At 37.9% G+C, this 26,521-nt stretch overlaps 1 protein-coding gene across 1 annotated transcript; it reads right to left on the bottom strand.

Moving 5' to 3' along the window:
- Positions 1 to 1,776: 1,776 nt before the first annotated feature.
- On the bottom strand, positions 1,777 to 25,342 carry LOC139969695 (heparan sulfate 2-O-sulfotransferase 1-like). The gene is made up of 8 exons (XM_071974845.1): positions 23,914 to 25,342; positions 16,619 to 17,013; positions 10,295 to 10,414; positions 8,814 to 8,914; positions 7,348 to 7,495; positions 6,612 to 6,709; positions 6,311 to 6,468; positions 1,777 to 2,526 (listed from the first exon to the last, which is right to left on the bottom strand). Exons 1-8 carry the CDS (start codon positions 24,068 to 24,070, stop codon positions 2,375 to 2,377), a joined length of 1,329 nt encoding a protein of 442 aa, XP_071830946.1. The 5' UTR covers positions 24,071 to 25,342; the 3' UTR covers positions 1,777 to 2,374.
- Between the last annotated feature and the right edge of the window lie 1,179 nt (positions 25,343 to 26,521).

Here is a 26,521-nt window from a genome sequence, read left to right as displayed (position 1 = left end):
CGCCGAAAGCGAGACCAGCTTGTTGTAATTCTTCATGGGTCCCCCAACCAAAATGTTTTGATTATGGTTTCATCTATAGTTATAATGCTTCTCTTTAACAATGGGAATTGTTGCTCCTTAACACCGGCTGGACCTACTCGAAGGTGCCGCAAAAACCAAACGGTATATTTCTATTTCTTTTTCTTCTTCTTCCGTTTCTGTTTTTGTTCTTTGTTTTTTGGTTTTGTTTGTCATCAAGCTGATCCTATTCCCATCCAGTAATCAGACCAAAGAACACACCGCAAATGTGGCATGTGGCTTCCCGAAACTATATAGTTTCACCACAAACCCATTTTACATTATTTTTTTTACAAATAGTTGTGTTTTTAGATCAGTGGCCTTTACATGTCATTTATACCGGAGGCTACATATCATTACAACATCGTGACAGCTTATATATCATGTTATTGTGGAAAAATAACATTGAAAAAAAATGTGTGCTGAGTTAGTTACTAAACTGAGGGTATATTTAAGGTGCAGGAAGGGTAATGATACTGTATGATATGTCAACTAATCTATCAGGCAGGTTGCTCACGAGCCATTAGCTGACCAATTTTCGAAATTTGTTGAAAGGATGTAAGATAGTGTTTCTGTATAGCAATTCCGGTTTTGAAGATATTCGTCCTTTAAAATATGTTTAATTCCTCTGGAATGCTACTTTGGGCCAAAAAACGATGATGACATCAGCTTCTCATTATACTAGTTTAAGGTGTTAATGTTACTCCATTATTTTATGAAATTCTAATAACTCGACCAAACCGACATTAGTTTTACCTTTCTTTAAACTACATATCAACAACAAGGCATCATTCAATGACATTCGTTTAACACCATTTGTTCTTGAAAAATATGTAACACTGTCAATTGTAAACATATCACTTTAGGCTATGTATATGAGTTGTGTGTTACCACCCCCCCCCCCCCATCCCCCTAGAGTTTTGTGTTGCATCTGAGGAACTGACATAATGTGTAATTAAATGTATTATAGAAACACAACCTGGCTTCGTAGCAGTGTTTCAAACAGTCTACAAACCAGACATATCAAGATTACATTTTTTTTTTGCCTACAGTAATCCTTCCTCGCCTATATTGTATACTTGGTTACATCTCTATGTTCCGACGTCTCTATGTTCCGACGTCTCTATGTTCCGACATCTCTATGTTCCGACGTCTCAATGTTCCGACAATTTATTGGGACTCGTAATTTTTTTTATCCAAATTTTTTCGGACTCAATTTTTTTTGGACCACAATTTTTGACCAACATGTTTTCGGACCAACTTTTTTCGGACCCAAATTTTTTTTGACCAAACTGATTTTGGTCCAACAAAATTTGAGTACATACAATTAAATTTCGGGTCACAAGCAATTTTCGGTCACAAGCACTATTTGGGTCATAACAAACTTTGGGCCCTTTTTTTTCAAGAAAAAAAATTGGTGCGTCCAAAAAAGTGTGTCCCCCAATGAGGTAGGTCAGAAAAAATGTTGGTCCAAAAAAATGGAGTCCCCCAAAAAAATTGGGTCCCAAAAATTTTGGGGCCCAAAAAATTAAGTCCCCCCAAAAAATTTGGTACGAAAAATGGGAGACCAAAAAGATTGAGTTTCCAAAAAAAAATTGGGTCCGAAAACATTTTGGTAAAAAAAAATTAGAGTCAAAACAAATTGTCGGAACATAGAGACGTCGGAACATAGAGACGTCGGAACATAGAGACGTCGGAACATAGGGATGTCACCGTATACTTAACATGGGTAATAATATGAGTACACGTATCTTTATGCGGGAAAAATTATATATATGTATAGATAAGCTCTCAAGTGTAAGTTGGGCGATGATTTTTTCATGTATATAAATTACACGACCGACAAGACCGGGGGTGGGGAGGGGGCGGGGAGGTCAGATGGGGTGGAGCCCTGGCCACTATGGGACCCGAGGAATTATGGGACAAAGATTAATGTATAGGCCCATGTCTGTACCATGAATATATGAAGGCTTCAAATAAGTGGTTAGAAAGACGGTAACATCAGTGTCCCCGGGGTCCGGCCTGGTTCTCGAAACCCCCGATGAGCCACTTCCAACATTTCTTTCTCGTGAATACTGACAGCAGAGAATTATAAGTATCGTTCTATCACACCTAGCAACCAAGTGCCTGCATGATTCCCGATGGATGAGATTGTCACTGCAAGATGTTTCATTGAAGTTCTTCTCCACATTAGAGGAAGTCCATGAGAATGAGAAATACATGAAAATATGAGAACATTTTCCCATAAGGTATCGCTTAGAACTACCAGTTTCCAACTTCATTCACAGATTGTTATCAGGGCATTCCATGCATGGGTTTAGGATATTCCAAGTTCTGTTTTGAGTTTTCTAAATTTCTGTCGAACTAAATTGTAAAATTCGTGTTCGTGGGCCATTTGTGTTCTTAAAATTGTTTTCGTGTACTCTTCCGGGTCGTTTCTGTTGATAGTCTGATATTTCGATAAATTATCTGAAAGAAAGATAGAAAAGAAGAAGAAGAAAATGATAATTGTTTATTATAAACGTAAACCCTGACGTAAGATATGACGTAAAAGTGATGCAATTAATTTAAAATTACCAAGTGATGGTCACAATTTTCGTACGCTCAATACGCTAACCCCAACGGCAGCGTAATATGCTCCAATCTTTGACGTGTTGGGAGGGTGAGGGGAGGGGGAGACGGGCACAAACTTCGAGGAACATAGGGGCATATCTCATTGAATTGATGGGACCAACCACAAAGTTTACTTCAAAACAGTCCACAAAAATAGGTCCCCTGTACATGCATGCATCACAACTTCCAGTATAGTGAACAATGTTTTAACTATAATGGGTATTTTTTAATAACAATTTTGTTCAATATTCAACAACAGGTCACATTTTATAGTTGTTATTATATTCAATTTTTCCATTTTACGCGGCGTCACTTTACAAACAAAATAATCCAATATTTGACAAATATTCATGTCAAGTTCAGTAATTGAATATGAAGATGGGAATTTAAACCTAATAGAGGAGATTTAAAGTTTCTGTCAGAAAGATTGATGTTTTTCTTAATTGACATTTTGGAGCCTCGAGACACCTTTATATGCCACTTTTTATACCCGATTCTATTGGCTTATCATAACAATACCCCAAATTAATGACAATTCTGAGAAAAGGTTGTTTGTGTTCCTGGTTTGATCTGGTACCAAATGTTTTTGGCCCCATCTCAAGTAATCATTCACACCCGTCAAATGAAATTACATTCATGTAGTGTCACGCGTTATAGAAACGTCACAACGGGTGGGGTATATTCTTAGCTCGACAAGTCGACTTTTTTTCATTTTTCTTTGAAAAAGATTCAAACTTTTGAACTTTGCTTGATACGTTCATATAATTGGGTGATAAATAGAGGGCAGTCTTTTGTTTCCGTGGTAACAGCACGACCATGTTATATATCGAGTATATACATGTCTCCTCAAAAGACGAGTATAAGAGCCTTACATATAGAATTAATAAATGAATACATAATAACTAGATGGCGCAAAGCATCAAGGGAAATAAGAAGAAAGGGGAAAGGGCCATAAGAACTAATCAAATTAGTTATACATTGGCCTATTGCCAAACAGAACTGATAGAACGTACAAACGCAAAGTGACACCCGCAGTCGCTGAGGGTGAAACAATTTGAACATAAGGTACCGCACCACAATTAGAGTAGTGTTCATCCGCTCGAAAGGTTAACCATTGTCAGAGAAATGAGGTAAAAGTACCTACGGTAAAGCTTGTTTAAGCATGTTATCAGTTACTGTCATCGTTTGTTCTGCCTTTATATGAAAGAGTATAATTCAAAGTACAGATGGTGTGAAAATGGGGAGGATCGAATGTGATATAAACCATTTTAGAAAATCTTTGGTTAAATGTTGATATTGCTCCGAGCGAGCAGATCGGAAGGGTGGGGGTTTCAGTATGCTAAATTTGCTCCTCTTCTAGCTCAAAATCTAAACGGTCATGATATGGAAGTTTGTTAGTGTTATGATAGGCCAAGATCTCAGCTTTCATATGGTGGGTAGGATATACCAGTTGAAAACTTCTATCTATACTTTGGCAGGTCTTGAAAGTGACGAGTTAAGTGTGTAAGTCAATGGAACAATTAATTGTGGTGCGAGACCATAACCATAATCATAACTTTAAAAATGTATCCCTAATTATTATTATTTGCTGTTGTTGAAAAAAGCTGTTCCATTTGGATCGAAGTGGGTCTTCTCCCTAAAATAAGGCTTAAGTAATCAATTATTTTCCCTTGTAAAAAAAAATCGGGAGTAGTGCGAGTACAACAGCATGAGTACGAGTACACGTAGAATTCCCCGGCTTGGTTTCGAGTACGACTGCAATGCTCTAAGCGTGAGTATACGTGTACTTAATCTCACACTAGTATTTATACTAGATTCCCAGAATGCTCCGACTGCGAGTACAGCGATACGCGATGGCGGCGAGTTCAAGTACAAGCAATACGTGTACAGACTCATTTCAAGTGTGTTATTAAAAAAAAATCAGTTCATCATTTTGAATTGCTTAAAATCGATCGTAATGTGAAAATACCAGCGCAAACTTATGTTACCATGCCAACTGGAGTGTCATAACGTCTCAGTTGTCGGATCGGCCATGTTAACTGCCACGTATTACATTTAACCAATGTAATTCATCCTTTCAAAATGCTTGAATCATCGTCGGGTATAGACAAGCCGATGTTTCCATGACAACGCATGTGTAGTTCGGCGAGAGTTCATTTCCAAGGTTACGGTATAACTTCAATATTAACTTGCCCTAATTCGGAAAGGCACATTTTCACAGAGTGATTTACCCCTCTACATTACTATCGGTATGAGCATAATTTTACAAATACCAAATTCAAAACATGATGTCTCATATCTTACTTAATGTGGAAGAATCGGCGTTCCATGGGTCATTTCCGGACCGAACGTCGGGTCCATTTACTTTGGTACCAGCAGCCTATAGGCGGAGCTGAGCTGTATGTAGCGAGCGTGACCACTCCGTGCTTTTGCAACTGTCTGTCACATCAACACACGTCATATTCTATTCATATTTTTGTACTTGCCAAGAAAGGTTGATAAGCTAGTCTGTTACTGGACTGTTCATCGCAAGCGATGACAGTGTGGCCAATATAGTCGAGCACCCGGTGAGATAGTCCACTGCCCTCTTAATCTTCTTAATCCTCTTAATCCTCTAAAACTTGATTTTAATTCTTTCGGAAATTGATATGTTTAAAGTTGTTATGTCAAACACTTATAGTGTCGTGAACCCTCATGTATATTTAATATATGCAGATGTCTAGAGTGTGATTGGCTGCTGTTGTCTTGTGACAGAATCGTTAAGTTATGATTGGAGGAAAGTATCATGTCTTTTACCTCGTGTGTATGGCATTGATATGGCATTGATTTAATCTAATCAATCCTGCAAAATAAATAGAACGAATCATTATATATCTCTGTTCGACTGATAATTGTACGTTATTCGTGTCGTCCCTGCCACGCGACCATCGTAATCTGCCTTACCGAGCCGGGACGGACGCGACAAGAGTATAGGCCTACAAGGTGCCATCTTATCAAGTTGTGAAATATAGAAAATTATCTTCCTAAAGTTTCTTTACCACAACCTTTCATATACCTTCATTTACTTTATTTTTTTGCTCTTTGTTTTCTTCGTTTGGGCTTTTTTATGTTTATTATCCTCTAGGATTTTATTGTAAACATTAATTCTCTGTCTGAAACTCAACTTTAAATGTTTAAAGCGAAATTGTGTAAAGACCATATGGCAATTAAGTTCAAACTCTCTCTCTCTACATGAAAGAAAGGAAAATACGATTCCTACACAGAGATAATTTAAATGTAATCTTCTGTTTATATGACGCAAGGGACCGCTGAAATCACGCAGCTTTTGTATTCTCCTTTGTAAAATGAGACCAAACATGATACCAATAAACCATTAGGTCGAAAACATGCAGCGAAAAGGAATATCATTAAAGTTATGTTTAGTCCATTGGGAACCATCGTGTTGATGTTTTTCATACTAAGGGGGTTAGTCATTTTTTGTTAAGGATAGCACATTGTTATGAATGTGATATCTGAACATACCCTCTAGGTCATGCCCCGAACCCCACACATGGAGTATGAAAAGTCTGTACCCCTGACAGGAACCGTTTCTCGTCCCATATATACGCATGTAAACTCAAATATATATAGTAAAACTTACAACGCTTTCTAAAGATGGCTGCCGTATCCTTAGCAACGAGATCTGGAAGAAGTTTCTCCAATGCTTCTAACGTTGACGCGAAATCATCGGTCAAACCAACCACGGTATACCGGTCCAAATTAAACACCGCGTGGTTGAAAGTCCATCTTGATGCGACGCTGCATGAGAAAAGAACAACAGATCACAGATTAAATGAATATTCATGTTTCGTTGTTGTTGAAATAACGTACTCAGTTGAGACAATTTTCAAACATTAAATACACATAGCTAGTCTAATAAAGAAAGTGTAAGTTGTTTTTACCTGCAACTCGGTGAAAATCCACAGAATAATTTCATAATACCAGAGTCAGGATAACAAAGATCAGATTTCTTTCGAACACATTCATCTAGCGTGTCATTCTGCAGTGGGAACAGTAAATCAAAACAACGGCTTGTTTATGTCCAATAGACACATTACATAATTATTAAAGGTGAACTCTACAAAAGACCAGAATTAGATAGCCTTGATATGCCATAGTCAAAAGGACGGGGAGGGGAAGGGGGAGGGGGAGGGGAAGAATCTACAAAAGCTTGAGTGCTACTTTAAAGTATGTTTTAATAGCTTTTCCGGGTTTTAGAATTTTGAGCTGTAAAAAAAATATGCCTAATCTCTGGAATGCGCCTTTAAAGTTAAACTGAGCACGACGTCTGATCTTCGGTATCTAAGCTATACCAATGACGTCACAATTTTGTCAATGGAACAAGTAATGGCGGTACGACACGTGAACACCTGCAAGGGTATTAATAAACAAACTATAGGCAGAGTGCAGTGCACGTAAGTGCAGAAAATACACGTAAGTGCACGTAAGTGTACGTAAGCGCACGTAAGTGCATGTAAGTGAAATAAGTGCCGAAGTGACGTAAATCCAAGATTTGGGGAAGTATTATGAAATGAAAAGCACGATGAATTGAAACACTGTTCGGCGTTTAGTGAACACTGACTTTAATCAAGTCAGCAAAGTTTTTATTCTTGTTTAATCTATATATAGTCGACTTACCCATCCTTCAGGCAGTTGGTTTGGTTTATATCCGTGGCTAAGCTGAGCCGATCTTGCTGGTATAAGACTGTCACCGTTCCTCAAAAAGTAATATTCAGAAACGAATCGCTCCAAGGGATCACGTACCATATTAATATAAAGAAAATTACTGAAATCAAGACGGCAAATGATGGTTTGAGAATTTCTAACTAAGCAATCATAAAAATATAAATAAAATAATAAAATGAAAAGAGCCCAGATACATACGTAAAAAGAATAACATAACAGTTCAAAATACCGTGGCATACACAACAAATAGGCAATCAGTTGGCTTTAAAATTAACTTAGCAGTTTAGCAGATATCGTAGCAGAGCCGTTTAGTAGATAAAGTAGATTTAAAGCATGTCAACCTCACGTGATCTTCGATCTGCAAAATAGAAATGGGCATCCAAGTGTAGTCCGCTTACATTAGAGCGCGAGCACGGTGTTGAAACCCGCGCTCGCGGTGTGACATCTGTAATGTTAACGCAGCCCCGAGTCGGGGTTGACCTGGGGCAAGGGCGTAGGAACCGGGGGGCTGGGGGCGCCAGCCCCCCCCCGGTGAAAAATGTGGAGGGGCGGAAGTATCATTCCGCCCCCGCCCCCCCCCCACTTCGCAAGTCAGAAAACCCCTTTTTCATTTCCAAATGAGAAAAAAATTCTCATTTGGAGCCCCAAATTGCATCTAAGGCCAGGTGAAAATACAAAATTAAGTTTACAAAATGGAGTGGGTGTTTAAGTGTGCTATATTGCACCAAATTACATCTGAAGCCACCTGGAAATGCAAAAAAATTCCAAAGGGGAGGGGGCACCCCCTCCCCTTAGACCCCTCCCCAAAGCCGGCCATCAGTCTTCAGCCCCCCCCCACTCAAAACTACCTTCCTACGCCACTGACCTGGGGTCATGCGGTGATCTTTTAACTTCAGCTGTGTTTTTTTCCGGAGTTATTTGATACAGTATAGTAGTAATCATAAACAGCGCCACACATCACACAGCTATTATGATTTCGTGCTTTTTTTTTCTAGTAAAGAAACCTGAAGTTCCTTCTCGGCGATCGTGAACTCTGAATCCGAGCATGGGGTCTAATGTAAAAGCGCTGGGGGAGGGGGTGGGGGTGGTCAAAATCAATTTAATTATGAACACAGCGCGTGATCTGATCCGTAATGTAAACGCGTTCTATGAAATCTTGAAAATCTATAATTATCAAATGTTTTTTTTTTTTAAGATTGATCGATTTTGCTTTCGATTGACATCATGTGACCTCTGTATACGAACTGAAACCGATATTACTTTGTTAATACACTTTAAGATAAGCCTGCATGTAGAGCTAAATGTCCATGCTACCGGTGCTATTAGAAAGTAAATGCTACTACAAGGGGAGTGAGTTACATTTCACGATTTTTCCTTTCTTTTCTGAGATTTATCTCCAAAAACTAGTAATTTCTTACCTCGGTAGATTACGGAAAGGGACGTGCCCTCTAATAATTAAGGGCGCTCTGACTTTCTCGATAAAAGACAAAAACGAATTCTCATCACTGCGGTTGCTCCTCTGTAAGATACGAATTGAGAAATAGGCGTCTTCAAAAGAAGGGCGTTAGTTTCTTAATCTCCTCTATTCTAGGCAAGGAATGTCTTTGGGAAAGTGGAGGAGGGTGCAGTTTCTTAACTTACAAAATTCCTTACGTTGGTAAAGAAAGGAAGGAACTTGAGGGCGGGAGATAGAAAACACTATCAATAATATAACATTGTAAGGCAGAAATGAAGGAAGGAGCAATAAAAAGTCCTTCAACCATCCTTCCTCCTCACTCTTCTCATAGATTAGGTTTTTTGGTTGGATTGTGGATGGGGGATGGGGGATGGGTGGGGGGACCCCAACAATTAAAAATGTGGAAGAGGTGGGGTGGGGGGGGGGTTGTGTCTCTTATAGTTGAGTACCTCTCCGTTCTGTGGATAAGCCAAACGAAACCAGAAAAGAGAAGAAAAGTTCCTTTCTAGGAGAGCTCTACTTGGGGATGCATTATCGGGAAATTAAGTTTCTCACTCAACCCGGTTGATAATTGTGCAATAGTTAGTATTCCGTACTGAAACTATATACTATATTCAACCTTAACGATGGAAAATGAAACGATCAATTGCTACCTTACTTGGCCTAATCAAGTTCTGAAAATGTAACACAATTATCAGGCTTGACTCAATGTTATCCAACATTAGACGAAGCTTCTCTCCTTACTGGACGAAGTGGTAGACCCTGCATACGATATATGTAACTGAAACAATTTTTTATTATGTGTAAAGTCACCTATATATGATATAGTATGCAACACACACACACGCGCACAAATTCAAACAATACTGCAAGGAACTGCCCATACTTCATTTAACAATCATTACATCATGCTAACACGAAGGGTGAGAGGCAGTCCTAGTGAGGGGGGGGGGGGGGATCTACTATTGTCCTGTAAGAAAAAATGATATTATACTCAGGCGCTTAGTCAGCCTAATCCGTTGTGTAAGTGGGAGGCGGGGGGGGGGGGCTCAGTTATGTTCCTATTTCAAGAGCCAGAGAATTTCACTTTCATTAACCCTTACATAATTCATATCATGCTTTTCATGGCACCATAAGTCCCGAATTTAGGGTGGGGAGGTGTAACGCAATTTCGGCATACGTTCGTTTTTGGGGAGTGTCTATACGGAGGAGAAATGTTTGTCTCAGTGAAGTTTGTTTTTGATGAAAAATAGCGCTCAGCTTATCTTTTCCCATCATTTTAAACTACACTCTGCCAGAGTACACGACTTTTCGTGCGTGTACATTGTGAGGAACTGACCACCCCCCCCCCCCATCTTCTATCCCGCCTAGCCCCTATCCCGCTTTTGGCTACACACCACTCATACATAATAACCGTGTGATATACACATATTACATACTCACATTGATTTTCATTATCGGTACATGTCTGGTTGTCTCAGATGAGTTGAGAGAATCCTGCAAAATCCTGAACAATGATCTACTTCCGGTCTTTGGTACAGCATTGTAGAGGACTATATAGTTCTATTATATGAAAAGATATAAACAACAAAAGAAAACTAACTAACAGGAAGCTGTAACATGTGATTGCTATCTGTTACCTCAGAGAGAATTGATCGGACGACAGGCGATATATATCTCTTCCGGTGAAATCTGTACGTAATCTTAGAGTAATCATGGCTGTCGAATATGCTAACAATTAATATTATGGTCACCCATGTTTAAACCTTCTACAGTTTGCCGTTTCGAAATATTTGATATATAATTTTTTTTTTCTTACATGTGCCTACAGTATACACCAGTCAGTCAAAAGTGTTGGATTATAAAGCATGGATGATTTTTTTTTTGTTTTTTTTTTGGGGTAGATTTAAAGCAATTTTGGACATTTTAATATTTGACCTTATAGTAGATCAGCTGGCGTTTCCTCCAAAGTATCACATAACGACAACATTACACCGATATTGATAACTTTCACGTATCTATTAGTGGATATGCTAGCATCCTTTTCCGGTGGTAAGTTTATCCGAACTATATTTCGCATAAGCTTTGGGAAGTAAGTTGTATATTGCTATACTGCTAATATTGTTAAACTACCATAGCACGAAGTAATGATATTGGGCCATTTGAAGCATCACTGGTATTGCTACATAATGTAAGCCAGCTATAGGAAATGTTAAAAAAAAAAAAAATCTTGAGTTTTTACCCTTCCTGGTTATTTCTATACACATGATGGAAATGGATGATTCATGTTTTCATTTCATGTTTCAGGGCCGGAAATGTTTTGAAGAATGCAATAACTGTGACCATTTTTTGATATTCTAGAATGTTGTGGGATGGGGGGGGGGGGGAGCGGGGGAAATGATGACGGACATTTTAAGAAGGTACATTATACTATATCCGTACTCTATAGCCTACTGATATTGTTCTATCTTGACACACAGCCATCATTGTTTTTTCAATCAACAAATTAGTTATTCGGTTGTTATCATTCATTGACTTATGAAATTCGATGTCGACTATTTTCAATATGGTTTGCCGGACATTGCTCAAAGGCTTATCTAAATATTTTAATATTAAAGTTTATTATGCAAGCTATGCATGATTTGTTATCGTGTCTACCGTGCAGGGCGTAACACACATAAGCAAACATTCATTATACCCACATTCAGGCAGCGCAGTTCAACCAGGTATCACGCATTCCGCACACGTCAACGCCCGATCGTTCAGCTTCCTTGTCACCTACAAGAGAGCAGGTTACAATTTGGCGTGTTCGAATAGAGGCTATCCGACCAAGTATAAGCTTGATAATAAAGTGACTTCCTCAAAGTTACACAAAGTTTCGTCTTCCTTTAATTAATAATTAGGTATAATGCTAAATTATCAATTCCTTTGATTCAAATATTAACCAGGTATGAGCATGGAGTTCAGGTACCACACACTATATATATATATACATATATATATATATATATATATATGTATATTTATGTATATATGTATATATATATATATATATATTTATATATATATATATATATATATATATATATATATATATATATATATATATATATATATATATATATATATATATATATATAGGTTATATTCAATCAATCAATCAAACATCTTTGTGAGTGGCAGTGGGAACACGGTATATTGAGACAGGGTTTCCAACTAACAGTATGTGTGGAATTCTTTTTTCTCTCTCCTCATGTAATATCCCTTATAAATACAGTATCGTTTATAAAAGAGAAAGCTCAAGGGCAAAATTGCGAAAATGGAACAGGAAAGAATTTCAGATCAACGTGAACTAATAGTTTCCTGATCTGATCATGTTTTCTGGTATCCTTGTCAATAAGCGATTTAATTCTAGTCGATTTCAAATACAAGTCAGTTCAGTGATTCAATACCACCTTTACCGCGAGAGAAAGTTTAATAATTCTACCCCGCTCTATTTTTATGCGATAGTTAACCTCCTCAGTCGCGAAAGGGGGTGTAAAGGGAGGGTAGGTGTGTTGGAGGGTGAAGGGTGGGAACTTCTGTTATTGATAGGGTGATGACGTACGCAAAATGGGGATGGAAAATGAAGTCGATGAAACGATTGACCGCTTAAGTCAGAGAGAAAATTTGTATGTCACCTTTAAGAAGAGGGAAACTGGGTAAATTTGTTTACCATCCCTCATCCCACGTCCTTCCTTTAAACCCGTTCCCGTCCCTCCTTTAACCCCCTCGCCGACCGTCCCTTTGCAACCCTTCTTCCACCCGTCCTATAACCCTTCTTTTATCAACGAGGTTCTTCTTTAATCTATTTGTTGTTCTACATGACTGCTTTCTCATCCGCATTCGTATTCACCCCCCCCCCCCCTCCTTTCCCCCTCGCACACCTCTTAGTTCAAAATTCTCGACCAGCCGGAATGGAATGCCAGCATCAACTTAATTGAACAAGCGGACGTTGTTTGGTCTGTTCTAGATAGATTAGGACTATACCATTCCTTATCATCTTTTATCACTGTATTTTGATTCTCTGTCATCAATAGTCATAAAGCAACTATACTTCTATGTGGCCTTGGGTGACGGAGAACAGACAAACATATATATATATTATATATATATATATATATATATATATATATATATATATATATACAGATAATATTTTATAATCCTATTATAGGAATAACAAACCACGCTATTTTATTACTGTTTGTTGGTGAATGACGATTAACGGAGAATATTATATATATATATATATATATATATATATATATATATGTAGCCTATATATATGTTGTTCAGTTGCCTGATGATCGGTGCGCGAGCCGTACCCGTGAAACTCCGAGTAACAGTATGATGATAGTTTAGTTAAGTATATTATGTGATATTCTAGCTCTGCCTTGGCATAGAGCACTCTTTGTGAATATTGACCACCATTCTATGTGATATATATAAATATATATATATATATATATATATATATATATATATATGTATATATATATATATATATATATATATATATATATATATGATAGATGGCATTAATTCCAGGTGAAGAGTGCTCAATATACCTGGGTATAGAGCTGGATAGGTATAAATAATGTACACTCGTACAAAGTTTGCGCTATTACTCGAGTTTCATGCTTCTTCGCAATCGTCAGATAGCTAATGATCAGGTTGTCTGTCTGCGGCGTGGTGCTGTTATTTTTTCCGTTTTTTTCTATGTCGACACTTTGACAAAAGCTCAGTTCTTTTGTTCAGCAGATTTTGGTTTCTCAAAAGCCGGAAAAAATAACAGCACCACGCCACAGACAGACAACCTGATCATTAGCTATCTGACGATTGCGAAGAAGCATGAAACTCGAGTAATAGCGCAAACTTTGTACGAGTGTACATTATTTATACCTATATATATATATATATATTATTTTATATATATATATATATATGTGTGTGTGTGTGTGTGTAATATTCTCCGTTAATCGTCATTCACCAACAAACAGTAATAAAATAGCGTGGTTTGTTATTCCTATGATAGGATCATAAAATATTATCTGTGGGCACTTTTCGGTGAAAACTGTTCAAACATTTATTTCTTCTTCGTGGTTGTCAGACACTTTGGCATTCTGTACTTATGCAGCGACTAAGCCTTGAACTTTGCCCCTCTACCCTCTTATATGCCGCAAATATTTAGCGGCATATATATATATATATATATATATATATATATATATATATATATATATATATATATATATATATATTTGTTTTCTAAATATTTGGGGCATATAAGAAGAAGAAATAAATGTTTATATATATATATATATATATATATATATATATATATATATATATATATATATATATATATATATATATTGAGGTCAACCTTACTTTACCTCCTCATATCATAAGAGGGCTGTAGTTTTGATTCAAGTCTTCCGTTTGTTAGACTGTGTAAAACCATAGCTCTGCTGTCTTTCATCATGTATGTTTTCACAAAGGATGTTAACGGGATATTTCCTGTAGCAATCGGTATATACACGTGCGTACGGAAAGCAAAAGTATATTACATTCTACGATGCATTGCTATTTGCTATATCCAAAAGCATCACCTTTAAAGGTGATCGTTTTGGTCTATAATTTTAATGCTAGAAGGTTCAAGATTACTTTCTTATAGAGGCTCTTATTCTCCCTATTTTCTCCAGAGACTGATGATGGTTTCATTAGACATGTGAATGTCCCAGTGAGAAAAATGTGCTTCAGTGCATGCGGCATTAAAATGGATGTTGAAATATGATCTTCAGCAGGGGGTAGGAGCCCGGGGGGGGGGGCACTGGGGCACGTGCCCCCCACTTTTTTTCCAAAATAGCAAATGTGCCCTATACTGGCATATAAAATGTGCCCCCTTTGATGAAGAACTGTCTTTTGGATATCTTAAGCCTTTGTTTAATTTTAATGTTATTTTAATTATTTATGTTTAGTCTGTACATGCTATTTCTAAAATGGCATCCATGCATACCGTATCTTTTTGTGGCATGGTTAACATAAACAATCTCAATAAATAATAGTATTGAAAGGCATACTAACACATCATATATATTTAAGTGATATTGCCGGTATGTATATCGGTTTATAGCATAACGAGTGGTGGTTGTGGAATGAGAAAGTGCCCCTCTGATGTTGTGCCCCCCCCCCACCCACTTTTTGGAAGCTTCCTACCCCCTGATCTTCGGTGACCATTATTTCACATTCTAGCATATTTGAGGGCAATACTGATGATCTTTAAAGTAAGCATCATGTCCTTTTTAACTTTTAACTTTAATAATCTTGCTGCTGATTTCGTCTTGAAATATGGTCAACTGAAATAAAGGACCTAGCAAAAAATTGTGATGACTTCATCAAAACGTGTGTTTGTGTGTGAATGTGGGTGTTTGTATGTGTGCGCGCGCGCGCGTTTGTCTGCTTTGTAAAATATTACATTATTTTTCATTCTTCGTTATGGATTGACTAATGACTTGCTCATTATAAAGAGAAAAACTTTCTATACAATTTCCCATAATGATCATACTCATTTTGTTGTTGCCAGATACCTAAATTTTTCAAACCTGCAAAACAAACATTCATATGTTAACGATAAAACTTTGTTATCACATCCGGACTTGGTTTTCACTACCATCAGCCGGGAAAAAAAATCGCAGCAAATATTTCAGGTATAATCTTATTGTGGAAAATCGAGGTATTCCTTTAACAAAGCAAGTATAACAAGTTGAGGCAAGTTTGCCATGCACCTGGTTACCCAATTTCGAGGCCAACAGACTGATTTCTGCCGTCAGAGACTAACTGGAAATGTTTTATTTTTGGAAGGGGGTCGGGGGAGGGAATATAATGTTGGTCTATTTATTTTCGCACAAACATCATGGTAGAACACCGCTGTGTGCGTTTCTTCTCAATTGTCATCCGTTGCCGTTCTCTAACCACACTCTGCAAAGACTGTTAATGCGAATTCCTGAGCCTCCTGTATGTTTAATTACGGCGAAACCTCCCTCTCCACCTCCCCCCCCCCCCCCTTCCGCTGTTCTTTAGGAATTGATAACTCTCTCTGTTCATGTACGTTAAAGGGTGTGAAGACTCGCACAAAAAGAAACGTCTAATGCCGGTAATCTGACCTATCTAGTTTCGAATGAGGTGTAACAGAAGTGTTAGACACCACCATCGATCCCAGAAAATACACACACAGCTTGCTACCGTCGGTAATTAGACACTTGTGTACAGTCAGTACTATAGCCTACAGCTGCGGTCAATATACCCACAGCACAGTGTACAAACGATACAGCGATGGACATCTCAGGTCCAGCTAAAGATAACAAGGTATCACGTGTCATTACTGTCTGCATTTTGTAGCGACAAGAGAAAAACTTCACTTGCAAGCAACGGAAAGTTAACTTTTAAAATGGCGGCAAGCTGTTTGGGGCGAGTCTTCAATGCCTTTAATGATAGAACAGGGAGCTGCTACTCTAGCTCCCTGGATAGAACAAACGACACCATAGGAGTAGGAAATACCCATGGGAAGGGGGGGGGTGGGGTGGAAGAGGGGATATGTACTGACATGTGTATTCGTGTGCGTTCGGCAGCGAAGGACAAACTCATCGAATTTAAGACCTGCATGGAGGGAGCCTGCAGTGTGAATGTAACAAATGATGATAACATTGGGATCTTATACTGTACCTGTCCGGTTTTAATGATCCCATAGCAATTCTCTGTCGGTGGTTCATCTCTTAATACCACACTCAATCTCCAATCGTTGTCATTTTCAGCCGCAGTAGTAGGGTTGATATTCCTGCTCTTGTCTTTCCTTAGGAAAACGGGCAAGATGTTACCAGTTTCTTTGTTTACTGGAATGCCATCGTAACTAAACGAGTCCATTAAGGATTCTACTACGTCTTCGTGGAATTGCAAACCATTGGAAATGTCATTCTTGATGGTTAATTCTTGCTGATTTTCCCGAAAACTGTTTATTGCACTGGTCTTATTTCGGTTAGCCCTTAACCTAAGCCGACTCGAAGCAGCCGGGAGTGATCTACCATGGTTGGAAAAATCTCTCGCTGTTTCAAATCGTTTCCCTGCAGAAAATGACACAAAGAAAAATTATGAATAAATAAATCAACATGCAAAACAAACAAACAGCCAGACCAAACAAACAGACCAAGTCATGGTAAACCATGAACTTAAAAGTTCTGAGTTTTATAGCATAGGCAGTAAAGCGATACGTAACATTGTAGTGAAATTGGTTCAGAAACTTCAAGGAAGGTTTGAAAACTCAGTTTATTTAATCAAGGAGATTATCTGGGTCAGTTCGACGTATTATACTGTGTAAGATGCCGTATACAATGATATACAATATATATATAGTTTCCAAGTCGGTCATGTCGCGGAATTAGTATATGAACTTTCACATATAGAATTAGGCTATAGTTAAAGCTATTGACACTCAGCATAATGCTACAGGAATATGGCGTATTATAAGTGCATGCGCATGCCAAATGAATGTAGGCATATTTATTTAGTCCACGTTCTGTTTCTTAATCAGAGATTGCTTTACAAGTGAGATAACTTAAAAGTGCTTGGAGGTATTTGTCCTATAAAGAAAAAAGGATTACATGCATAAGCCTACATTAAGATTTCAGACAGACGGTATGCAAGTAACGTAGCCTAAGTAACATAAGCTTATAGCAACCCAGCAGGATATTGAACATGAATTAGTCACACGGCTATACAATGTACGGACTTATACAGAAAGGGAGACAGTGAAAAGAGTTAATGATTACGGAAAAGACCGTGCACTTAGCTCGGCAGGGTGGGGTGGGGTAGGGGTGGGGTAGGGGTAGGATGGGGTGGATAGGGGGCATACTGCCATAGGCCGACCTTGATAGAAACACTATAGGGCCTACTCACATGAATAATTGTAGATTTATATGCAGAAATGAATTTTGAAAAATGTCGGTTATGATTCTTTAATACTAATAGATCTACTGAAGAGAGTACAGTAGCCTATTACTCAGAATAAGTCTTCCATAACTTCATACATAGAATTGTTACTCAGAGTAATTCTACCATAATACTGTAAATAGATCCGCTATCGGCTATAGTATCAGTATATTTCTTCCAAATTGATACATAAATGGAAAACAGAGAGCACTTTAACAACAACATAGTCTATACTTTCTTGAAAGCATTACTCAGATCAATTCATCCAACAGATTAATGGTTTAATACAGATAATTTACCGACCCAAATGTAAGCAAGTGAATGTTATTTAGTTTAATGAAGGCCCATATACACAGACCATTATAGATCAGTTCCTCAGCTGCAACTCACAACTCAATATGCCTCAAATGTGACTTGTTTACAATACATCATTATATTGCTGTTCAAATGGTGTTATATGACATATCTATAGGGGTGGTCTTGTGTTTATATGATCATACATGATACATATATCTTGGTTGAGTTGTTAGAATTTATAAAATCATGGATTTAACATTAACATTTAGCCCTACAGTATTTAGAGGAGCAGACGTCATCATAAATTTATAGCCTTTAGGGGCCAGACTATAGTATAATAGATATTAGCGTATAGTTTAAAGGTAAATATAATGCAGCCGGAGAGGTATAGAAACTTTACGAATGATTCGACTGCCAAGTATTGCTGACGAAGTTTCCAAGGGGACAGAAAAAAAATCCAATATATTTTCTTAAAGTTTACTCCTTATTTGTCAATTATAAGTCATATCTTATTTCTCTGGCTTTCTCTAATATAAATATATATATATATATATATATATATATATATATATATATATATATATATATATATATATATATATATATATATATATATATATATATATATATATATATATATATATATATATATATATATATATATATATATATATTCTTTCTCTATGACATATCAAGGCTTAATTTGTATACCTATGAAATCCTCTTTTAATAGGAATATATATGACCCCGTAATCACGTATATCTGTGTAGTACATTCGTGAGAGTCTATAACACTCTCAGCCATTTGCAATCGTTATCTTGTTATTGGGTACAATGTACATGATCATCGGGTGAATAACTTCCCCCAACAAACTGAAATGTCATCTCAGTATTACGGCTTATTGGATATAAAGTACTACACAAAACATCCTATACCCGCAGTAGATCATATCCCGCGTACACTAAATGTGACTGTGACGTCATAACAAGGCCCAGAATGTATGAAAACGTTTTCCCTTTCCCAATTAATATCCTGTATGAGTGGGTGGGTAATGGTTTTTCCCTATCAGGTATAGTGTACAAACGATTATCTTAATCGGAATTGGTACGATTATTGCATAATCGGAACATAATCGGAATCGGTAAAAATTACGTGGAATACCAGTTATGTCATACCGATTATTCAAAAACATATGGAAGGTGAAAATATCATTATTCAAAAACATATGGAAGTTGAAAATATCAACTGATGTATTAGTTTTTTTTTTACTACGAAATATTAAAATAATGACACCCTCTATACGTCTTTCACAATGTTATTTCATCTAATTAGGCTTCCAGGGTCGCCGATTTTGCTTCCCTCGTGGTTAGTGACTTCATATTTCTCGGCATAGTAAGCATGGTAATTTCGCGAATTAACGAATGTGCTGGACAGGGTCGGAAATAAGCGGGGGCGACGGGCGATTCGCCCTAAGAAGGACCTCCTAAAGCACAATAACGAGTGCGAAAAAGGAAAGAGAACTATAAGAAAATCGCCCTCGTTATATCAGGTGTCTGTGTAAAATTAATTGTGACATGCGTTTGCTTTAGCAGCGCGAATCGCGCAAACAGTTCTCACAATCCCGCATCAAATTTGAAGCAGTGCGGAAGGGTGGTGCACAATCACCGGGAACTTCTCGCAAAGTCACTGGCAAATTACGGCCTCCACGAAGCAATTTCAGTACCAGCGACAATAACCTAAAATCCCCACAAATCTCCGATCACATGGTAGCCTTACTTCACACTATAAGTCAACATGGAAATCTAACCTAGCCATCTGTTTATTCGCTCTAGCTGTGTCGCAAATAATAAACAAAAATATCCATGGAGACTGCAATCTTCGACCAAGCCTAACAACCACACTAAGTCAATGGGAAATGTAGCCCAACCATCGTTTTGCAAAAAAACAAAACAATACTTTGCGTAGCTTTTTTACATACTTTCCTTGCTGCTATCGTCGCGAATGGTACCCGAACACCACACGTAGTCAATATATATATATATATATATATATATATATATATATATATATATATATATATATATATATATATATATATATATATATATATATATATATATATATATATATATATATATATATATACGGGAGGCCCGTGGTTCGAATCCCGGTGGAGGCTGAAAGTTTTTTCACTGTTCTTGATTTTCCAACTCATTACGATTTTCATTTATATATATATATATATATATATATATATATATATATATATATATATATATATATATATATATATATATATATATATATATATATATATATATATATATATATATATATATATATATATATATATATATAGTCGGTTTATATATACTCAACAGTGTGAACATACTCAATCGTCACATTGGACCATTGCCGTAAGCAGTTCTTGTGACTCTATGGGCACGACAAGACTTTAAACACCCATGCATGGGACCGTCATGATATTGAACAAACTGCCAAGGTCAAATACATGATTGTTACACTGTGTTCACAAAGTTGACCATATATAGTTAGTTAAAGGCGCATGAATTGTTGTGTGCACACACAAAACATGGTCAAAATTTGACGAAACTGTTAAATGACAAATGTTGACCATCTATTTTTGACATTTCTAGCTGCAGTAGACTTGAAAATTTATAGAAAATGCGGTATTATCCTCTTCGACCCCTATGGGGAAGGGGAGGGGGAGGGTGTCCTGCACGCAGAGAGAATGGCCGAGATAAATAAACAAGGGGAAGTTGTTGCTTTGAAGCCAATGAGGAGCGAACGGCTGCTTATACTAAGGAGCGAAGGAGGGATGGGGCAGGGGAGGGGAATGCGTTGTCTGTATATTAAACCGACAACATTACACAGGGGCAAAAATTTTATTTGAGAGAAAGGAAGGCGGAAGATTATAGAGTCTAGAGGAAGTGGTAGGTCACATGGAGGCCTATAGGGATTAGGAGTGATATCTTGATAATCTGTATCGTTTACACCTCTTCCGTAATCCTATATTATGGATTGACGTTATCGAAAGGCAAAAATTCCGGTTCAACTGAGTACTGTATATAGGCCTATAGGTCAGTCAATCAAGCGCGTTTATAGCCACAATTTCATCTAAACGGGCAGATTCAATTGATTGATCTGTCCAAGGGAAAGCTTTGCGCTATCTGCGTGGTGTCCAGGACTCCAGGGGCCCGCCATCGGACCCATGGTGGAGTCTGTACGATATGGTCGACCGCCCCCCCCCCCCCTGGCTTCTCGCTTTGAGGGTCAATGGTATACAACGTTGCAGTATAGGCCTATACTATTCTTTATAAAGGATAAGACATAATTTTAGCCTTGATATTAATCAAGGAGGGATCTACAACGAAGTATAGAACCTCCTTGATATAATGTAGTCCGAGGAAAGAGAGAAATATAAAATGAATATTTTAAATTCAGTTTATGTAAAACCATCTCCAATACCGAAAATTAACTCCGAAAAAGAAATTGAAAAGAAAAATAAAAATAAAAATGAAACACATGTGTCTCGATGATGTCAAATTTAGACTTGATCAAGTCTTCAGTCTTGTGTGAAAAAAAATGAAACACGTTAAAAAATATGCGATATCTCTCCGATGGTATCATCTTTTCCTTAGTAGTTTGTGGAAGTCTGATTTATTCATGAACATGACAGTTATATCTGAGTCACATATATATACCAGTAATAATGGTTGGGTTGTTAATCTTCTTCAATACGGAAATACCTTATCGCCCTGGTCAAGCACGATGCGACCGCCAAAACAAACTACTCTGCCAGACGGCATCTGTTGTATAGATGTGTGAATCATTGATGTCGTTTCAAAGATACAAGGCTGTTAGCCTTATACATATTAATAGTATTACAGAGCGTTATTCCCTTTTTCACGAGTGTTGCCTTGGTAACGGTATAGGATAGGCCCTACATATATGCATAAACAATAAGAGTCCATTTTCTGTTAGGATCTGCTAAGAAAAAGATAAAAACTGCACAATCTATCTGGTTGTCCTTTGTACTGTGTGTGTGTCTGCAACAAGTTTTTAGTTTCATTTCCATTCAATCACAGCTTCTGAAAAGATCCTCATTGATAGGGAGGGGGGGGGGGGTGTTGTGAATAGGAATAGAACAAAGAGGTCTGCAGTAAGTTCATAAATGGGTGTTAGCCTATTTTCCATTACAAGAATATCAGCCTTGGTGTGATGTATAGCGTATGTATAATGTATGTATAAGTTCCCCATGCTAAACAAAAGTTTCGTTATAAGGCTTATACAAGTATAACAGAAATGGGAAGCCAAGGCTCGATTCAAATGCAGAGTGTTGTGTTTCTCAGCTTTACGGTATACGAGACACAAAGACATAACCGCACGCACCAGTCGAGTATCCATCAGCTTTCTAGCACGCCATTTGCATTATTTAGGCTTTAAGAACGACTGAGAACGAGTTCTTAGTTTTGAACAGTATATTATGTGCTTATTATGTGGTAAACATATATACTAGATTTCCAACAACTACCACAGAGTAACAAAAGAAATCCATAACAGTAACGGTGAGTACAGTAGGGGCTATACTGTACGAGTATGATATGCGATATCTAGTTGATGACGTCATCTTGATTTTCAAGAGCTATTGAAGCTTCCTATCCCTACGTGCCGCGCCCAAAGCTGCCCCTCAACGCAGAAGGGTGTGGCATCCAGGTAAATCCTAACTCTCCCCGCCTATAATATATGATGGCCGGATCGCTCGTTTCAACCGAGGCCAAAAGGATTCCAGGTTTTTTCGCACAACTTGCAAATTTGTCCCTCCATCCAACCTTTTTATTAGAAAAAGTCACCCAGGAAAGAACCTGGGCACGAAAACTAAACTACCGAACGACTGGTCTGCTCTCAACCCCAGTCCCCTTGTATCGGGACTGTGACTGTGTGATAATCGTCGGGTGTGTATCACCATTCTCCTCGAAAGGGAACAGATACTACACATGATCATTAGTCAAAAGGCCGAGACTGCTTACTTATACCTCGATCACTTACAGTGGCGGAGCTAGGGGTATTGGTCAGAGGGGGCGAGAATGGTCTGTAGGGGCGCTTACGACACTATCTAAGCGGAGCGCCACCACAGGTTGGCGCGGAGCGTACAGAATTTTTTTGAGTAAAGATACTCCCTAGATAGCAGGAAATGACCCTTTCCGGGCCTTGCTAATTTGCAGATAAACGAAGAATAAATAGGTGTCATCGCCATTTTGTCAGAAAATTACACCAACAAAATGTGACAAATGTCAATAGGTAGATGAGAGCGCAATAAAAAAGTCAATAATCGCGAATAAGTAAAAGTAGTAAAAAGCTGAAAAGGGCGCCAGCAGTCCATTTGAGTCCGTCAGGGGGGGGGGCATTCGCCCCCCCCCCCCAATGACTGTATGGACGCTCCGCCACTGATCACTTACTTACCTCATCGACATTGTCATGGTATGCTTTATACTAGAGATTCAAATTTAACCCAGAAGTAGCTGTCTAGCTGGTGTCTGATCATGCAGCCAGAAAGACCGAACTTTAACATTTAATATTTTTTTCTTAATGACATTTGATAAGGAGTCAGAGATCGAGAGCATGGGAGAAATGTTATTACCGAGATGAAGAAGAGGGGGAAAATAGAAAGAAAAAAAACTTGAAAAAAATAATTGGAAATTTGCAATAAACTTACCTAATTCACTACTAACAGGGTTGGCCCAATGTGACCTGTTTGTGAATTGACTTGTCGTAATGAATAGAAGAAGAGTCACCACAGCTCCTGCAAATAACATTTTGCTGATGTTTAAGACGCACTTCATTTTTCCACATTGAAGACGTTTCAATATCATGGTTAACCACGCCACAGATGGAATAATTGTTTGTTTTTTTTTCTTCTTTTTTTCAGCAGACAGAATTCTGAACTGTACACGACCCTGTCTATGCAACTTCTCGGCGACTCTGTCAACAAATTAAAAACAACCCTTTGCGATGAATCACTACTAGTAGGCTACTTTACGGTCTGTAATAATAAGCCAAACTTTCAGCCGATATTAACTGTATAAAACACACACACACACACACTAGAGGTATGGTGAGAACAATATCCGTGATGAACAGCCCATGCACTGCTGTACGTACCAATCCCTCCAGTAACGTGCCTCACGATCCAAATCCCCTCACAGCTTACTTCACACGGCGATTTCTCCTTCCCGACATCTATTCACCTTTCCCTCACTGCACTACTGAATATCCGCCTTTCTCGGCCGCTCTCCCCGATCGTATCTCGTCTTGAAATTCGCTATCTTCTTTAACTTCGTTATAAGGAGTCCAGCTTTTGATCACATCAACTTCATATAGGTCAAAAATTATCCATTTCCATTTTTCTTCCAGAACGCCAAAAAAAAAATGAAACGTTGTATCTGGTAAAAATTCATGCTCACGTAAACAAAATATTAACGACTGCTATTATCCTGCTGATTGACAAAAGAAAAAGAGATAAATAAGGAACAGGGAAAAGTAACAAAAGAGTGCGCTCTAGACACAGCCAATCATAAATGTGGTTTACAGTCTTTCCTATGGTAACACGGCATGAGTCGGTTGTAACAACTTCACATGCGTATAGCTTACTATACAGTACTTCAAGGGGGGAGGTTTTAACAGACACATAAATCTTTGTGATACACTGACCGGGAAGATAAAGCTGACAGCGAACATAAAAGTTAATCCCTATTCGTCAAATTCCTTTGGCTTCACCGTAAACGCCACAATCCTTCCAAGGTTGTATAAAATAGGAAAAGCGACCGCAACAAACAGCCCCATTGAACCTGCTGCAAGCAGCTTGCCACAATATTAGATATCAACAGCGGAAAAGCGACAAAAACGGGTCTATGCATGCTGAATTAAGAGAAACACAAAGCAAACAATTTCGTTCCACATTTCAGCTATATATATATATATATATATATAAAGTACAGCCCTATACACGAGGTCTGGTTCTTATTTTTTTAGGCCTAAACAAAACACAGACAAATGCACTACTTTTCACAGGACAGGCTGCAGGAAACTTATCACAACAATCTGGGTTACACTGTTGTTATAAGGAATTTGAACTAGTATACCTTCACGAGCCCTAGATTTGTTGGCATCGAGTCGCCATCTATATACCGAGTAAAACTCAGTCAGTTCTGTAGTACATACAGGAAGTTATACATTACTCATACATATATAATAACCATTTCACAGGTTTTGAGCATTGTAATGTCTGGTCAAAAGTTCTAATATGTTTTGTTTTCCCAGTATTAATATGTTTTTGTTTTCCGTGTACACGGCGTTATTTCCCCTTCCCTCGGCTAACGGTATAATACTACAATACCGACTGATGATCGGCTACGCAGGGTGGAGTATATATATATATATATATATATATATATATATATATATATATATATATATAATTGAAAATCGTAATGAGTTGGAAAATCAAGAACAGCGAAAAAACTTCCAGCCTCTACCGGGATTCGAACCCGGGCCTCCCATATTGTAGTTAAAACGAAGTAAAAATTTTAGACAGGGGAGCGGGAGAGGGGGGGAGGGGCTCACATCTTCCAGATTTGGAAATTTAAAACAAACTGTTCTTAGAAGTTTCCATCTTACAATTAATGAAACAAATAGAAATTAAAAAGTGTCGTTTTGTCGAACAACATTAAAATACTGGAAATTGTGATACCGAATGTACAGAGGGCCCATTTTGTCGAGACGATTTTGCGGTCACGGTCAACTTTTTTATTCGAAAACAACCACGATTTATGACTGACGCATAAAACGTTGGCGCTATGCTCCAATGATTAAATGGACGAGTTTTAGACACTGAATATTTCCTTCACAATATAGCAACATGTTCGTAATATAACAGTCATTGTTACCCATATTTTTTAATGAGTTATTCTTCTTATGGCCGAGTCGAGTATTTAGCTGGTCATTACTTGAGATTGTGTCGAGCTATTGAATCACGTCAACGAGAGGGGGGGGGGGAGAAGGGAGGGGGGCGACTCGACGAACCTCTCAGATTAACTACCCTTTCCATTCGAAAATTCACTAAGACTCAAGTGATAGTATATCAATATATGAAAATATATGGCAATATATGACATGGCATTGTAATGTATTCGATTCACCAGAGAATAATCAAGATAAAGTTGAAGGTTTGCAGTCTTGTTTCAGGCAAAGGTCCCCTCACACGAATTACCCCATAGTCATTGATAACTTGTCACACCCACGCACCTCAGTGTGCACAATTCAAA

The sequence above is a fragment of the Apostichopus japonicus genome, chromosome 7 (assembly GCF_037975245.1).
Source record: "Apostichopus japonicus isolate 1M-3 chromosome 7, ASM3797524v1, whole genome shotgun sequence".
NCBI lineage: Eukaryota > Metazoa > Echinodermata > Holothuroidea > Aspidochirotida > Stichopodidae > Apostichopus > Apostichopus japonicus.
Note: the sequence above shows the minus strand (reverse complement) of the source record. Positions and strands in the feature narration are given on the sequence as shown.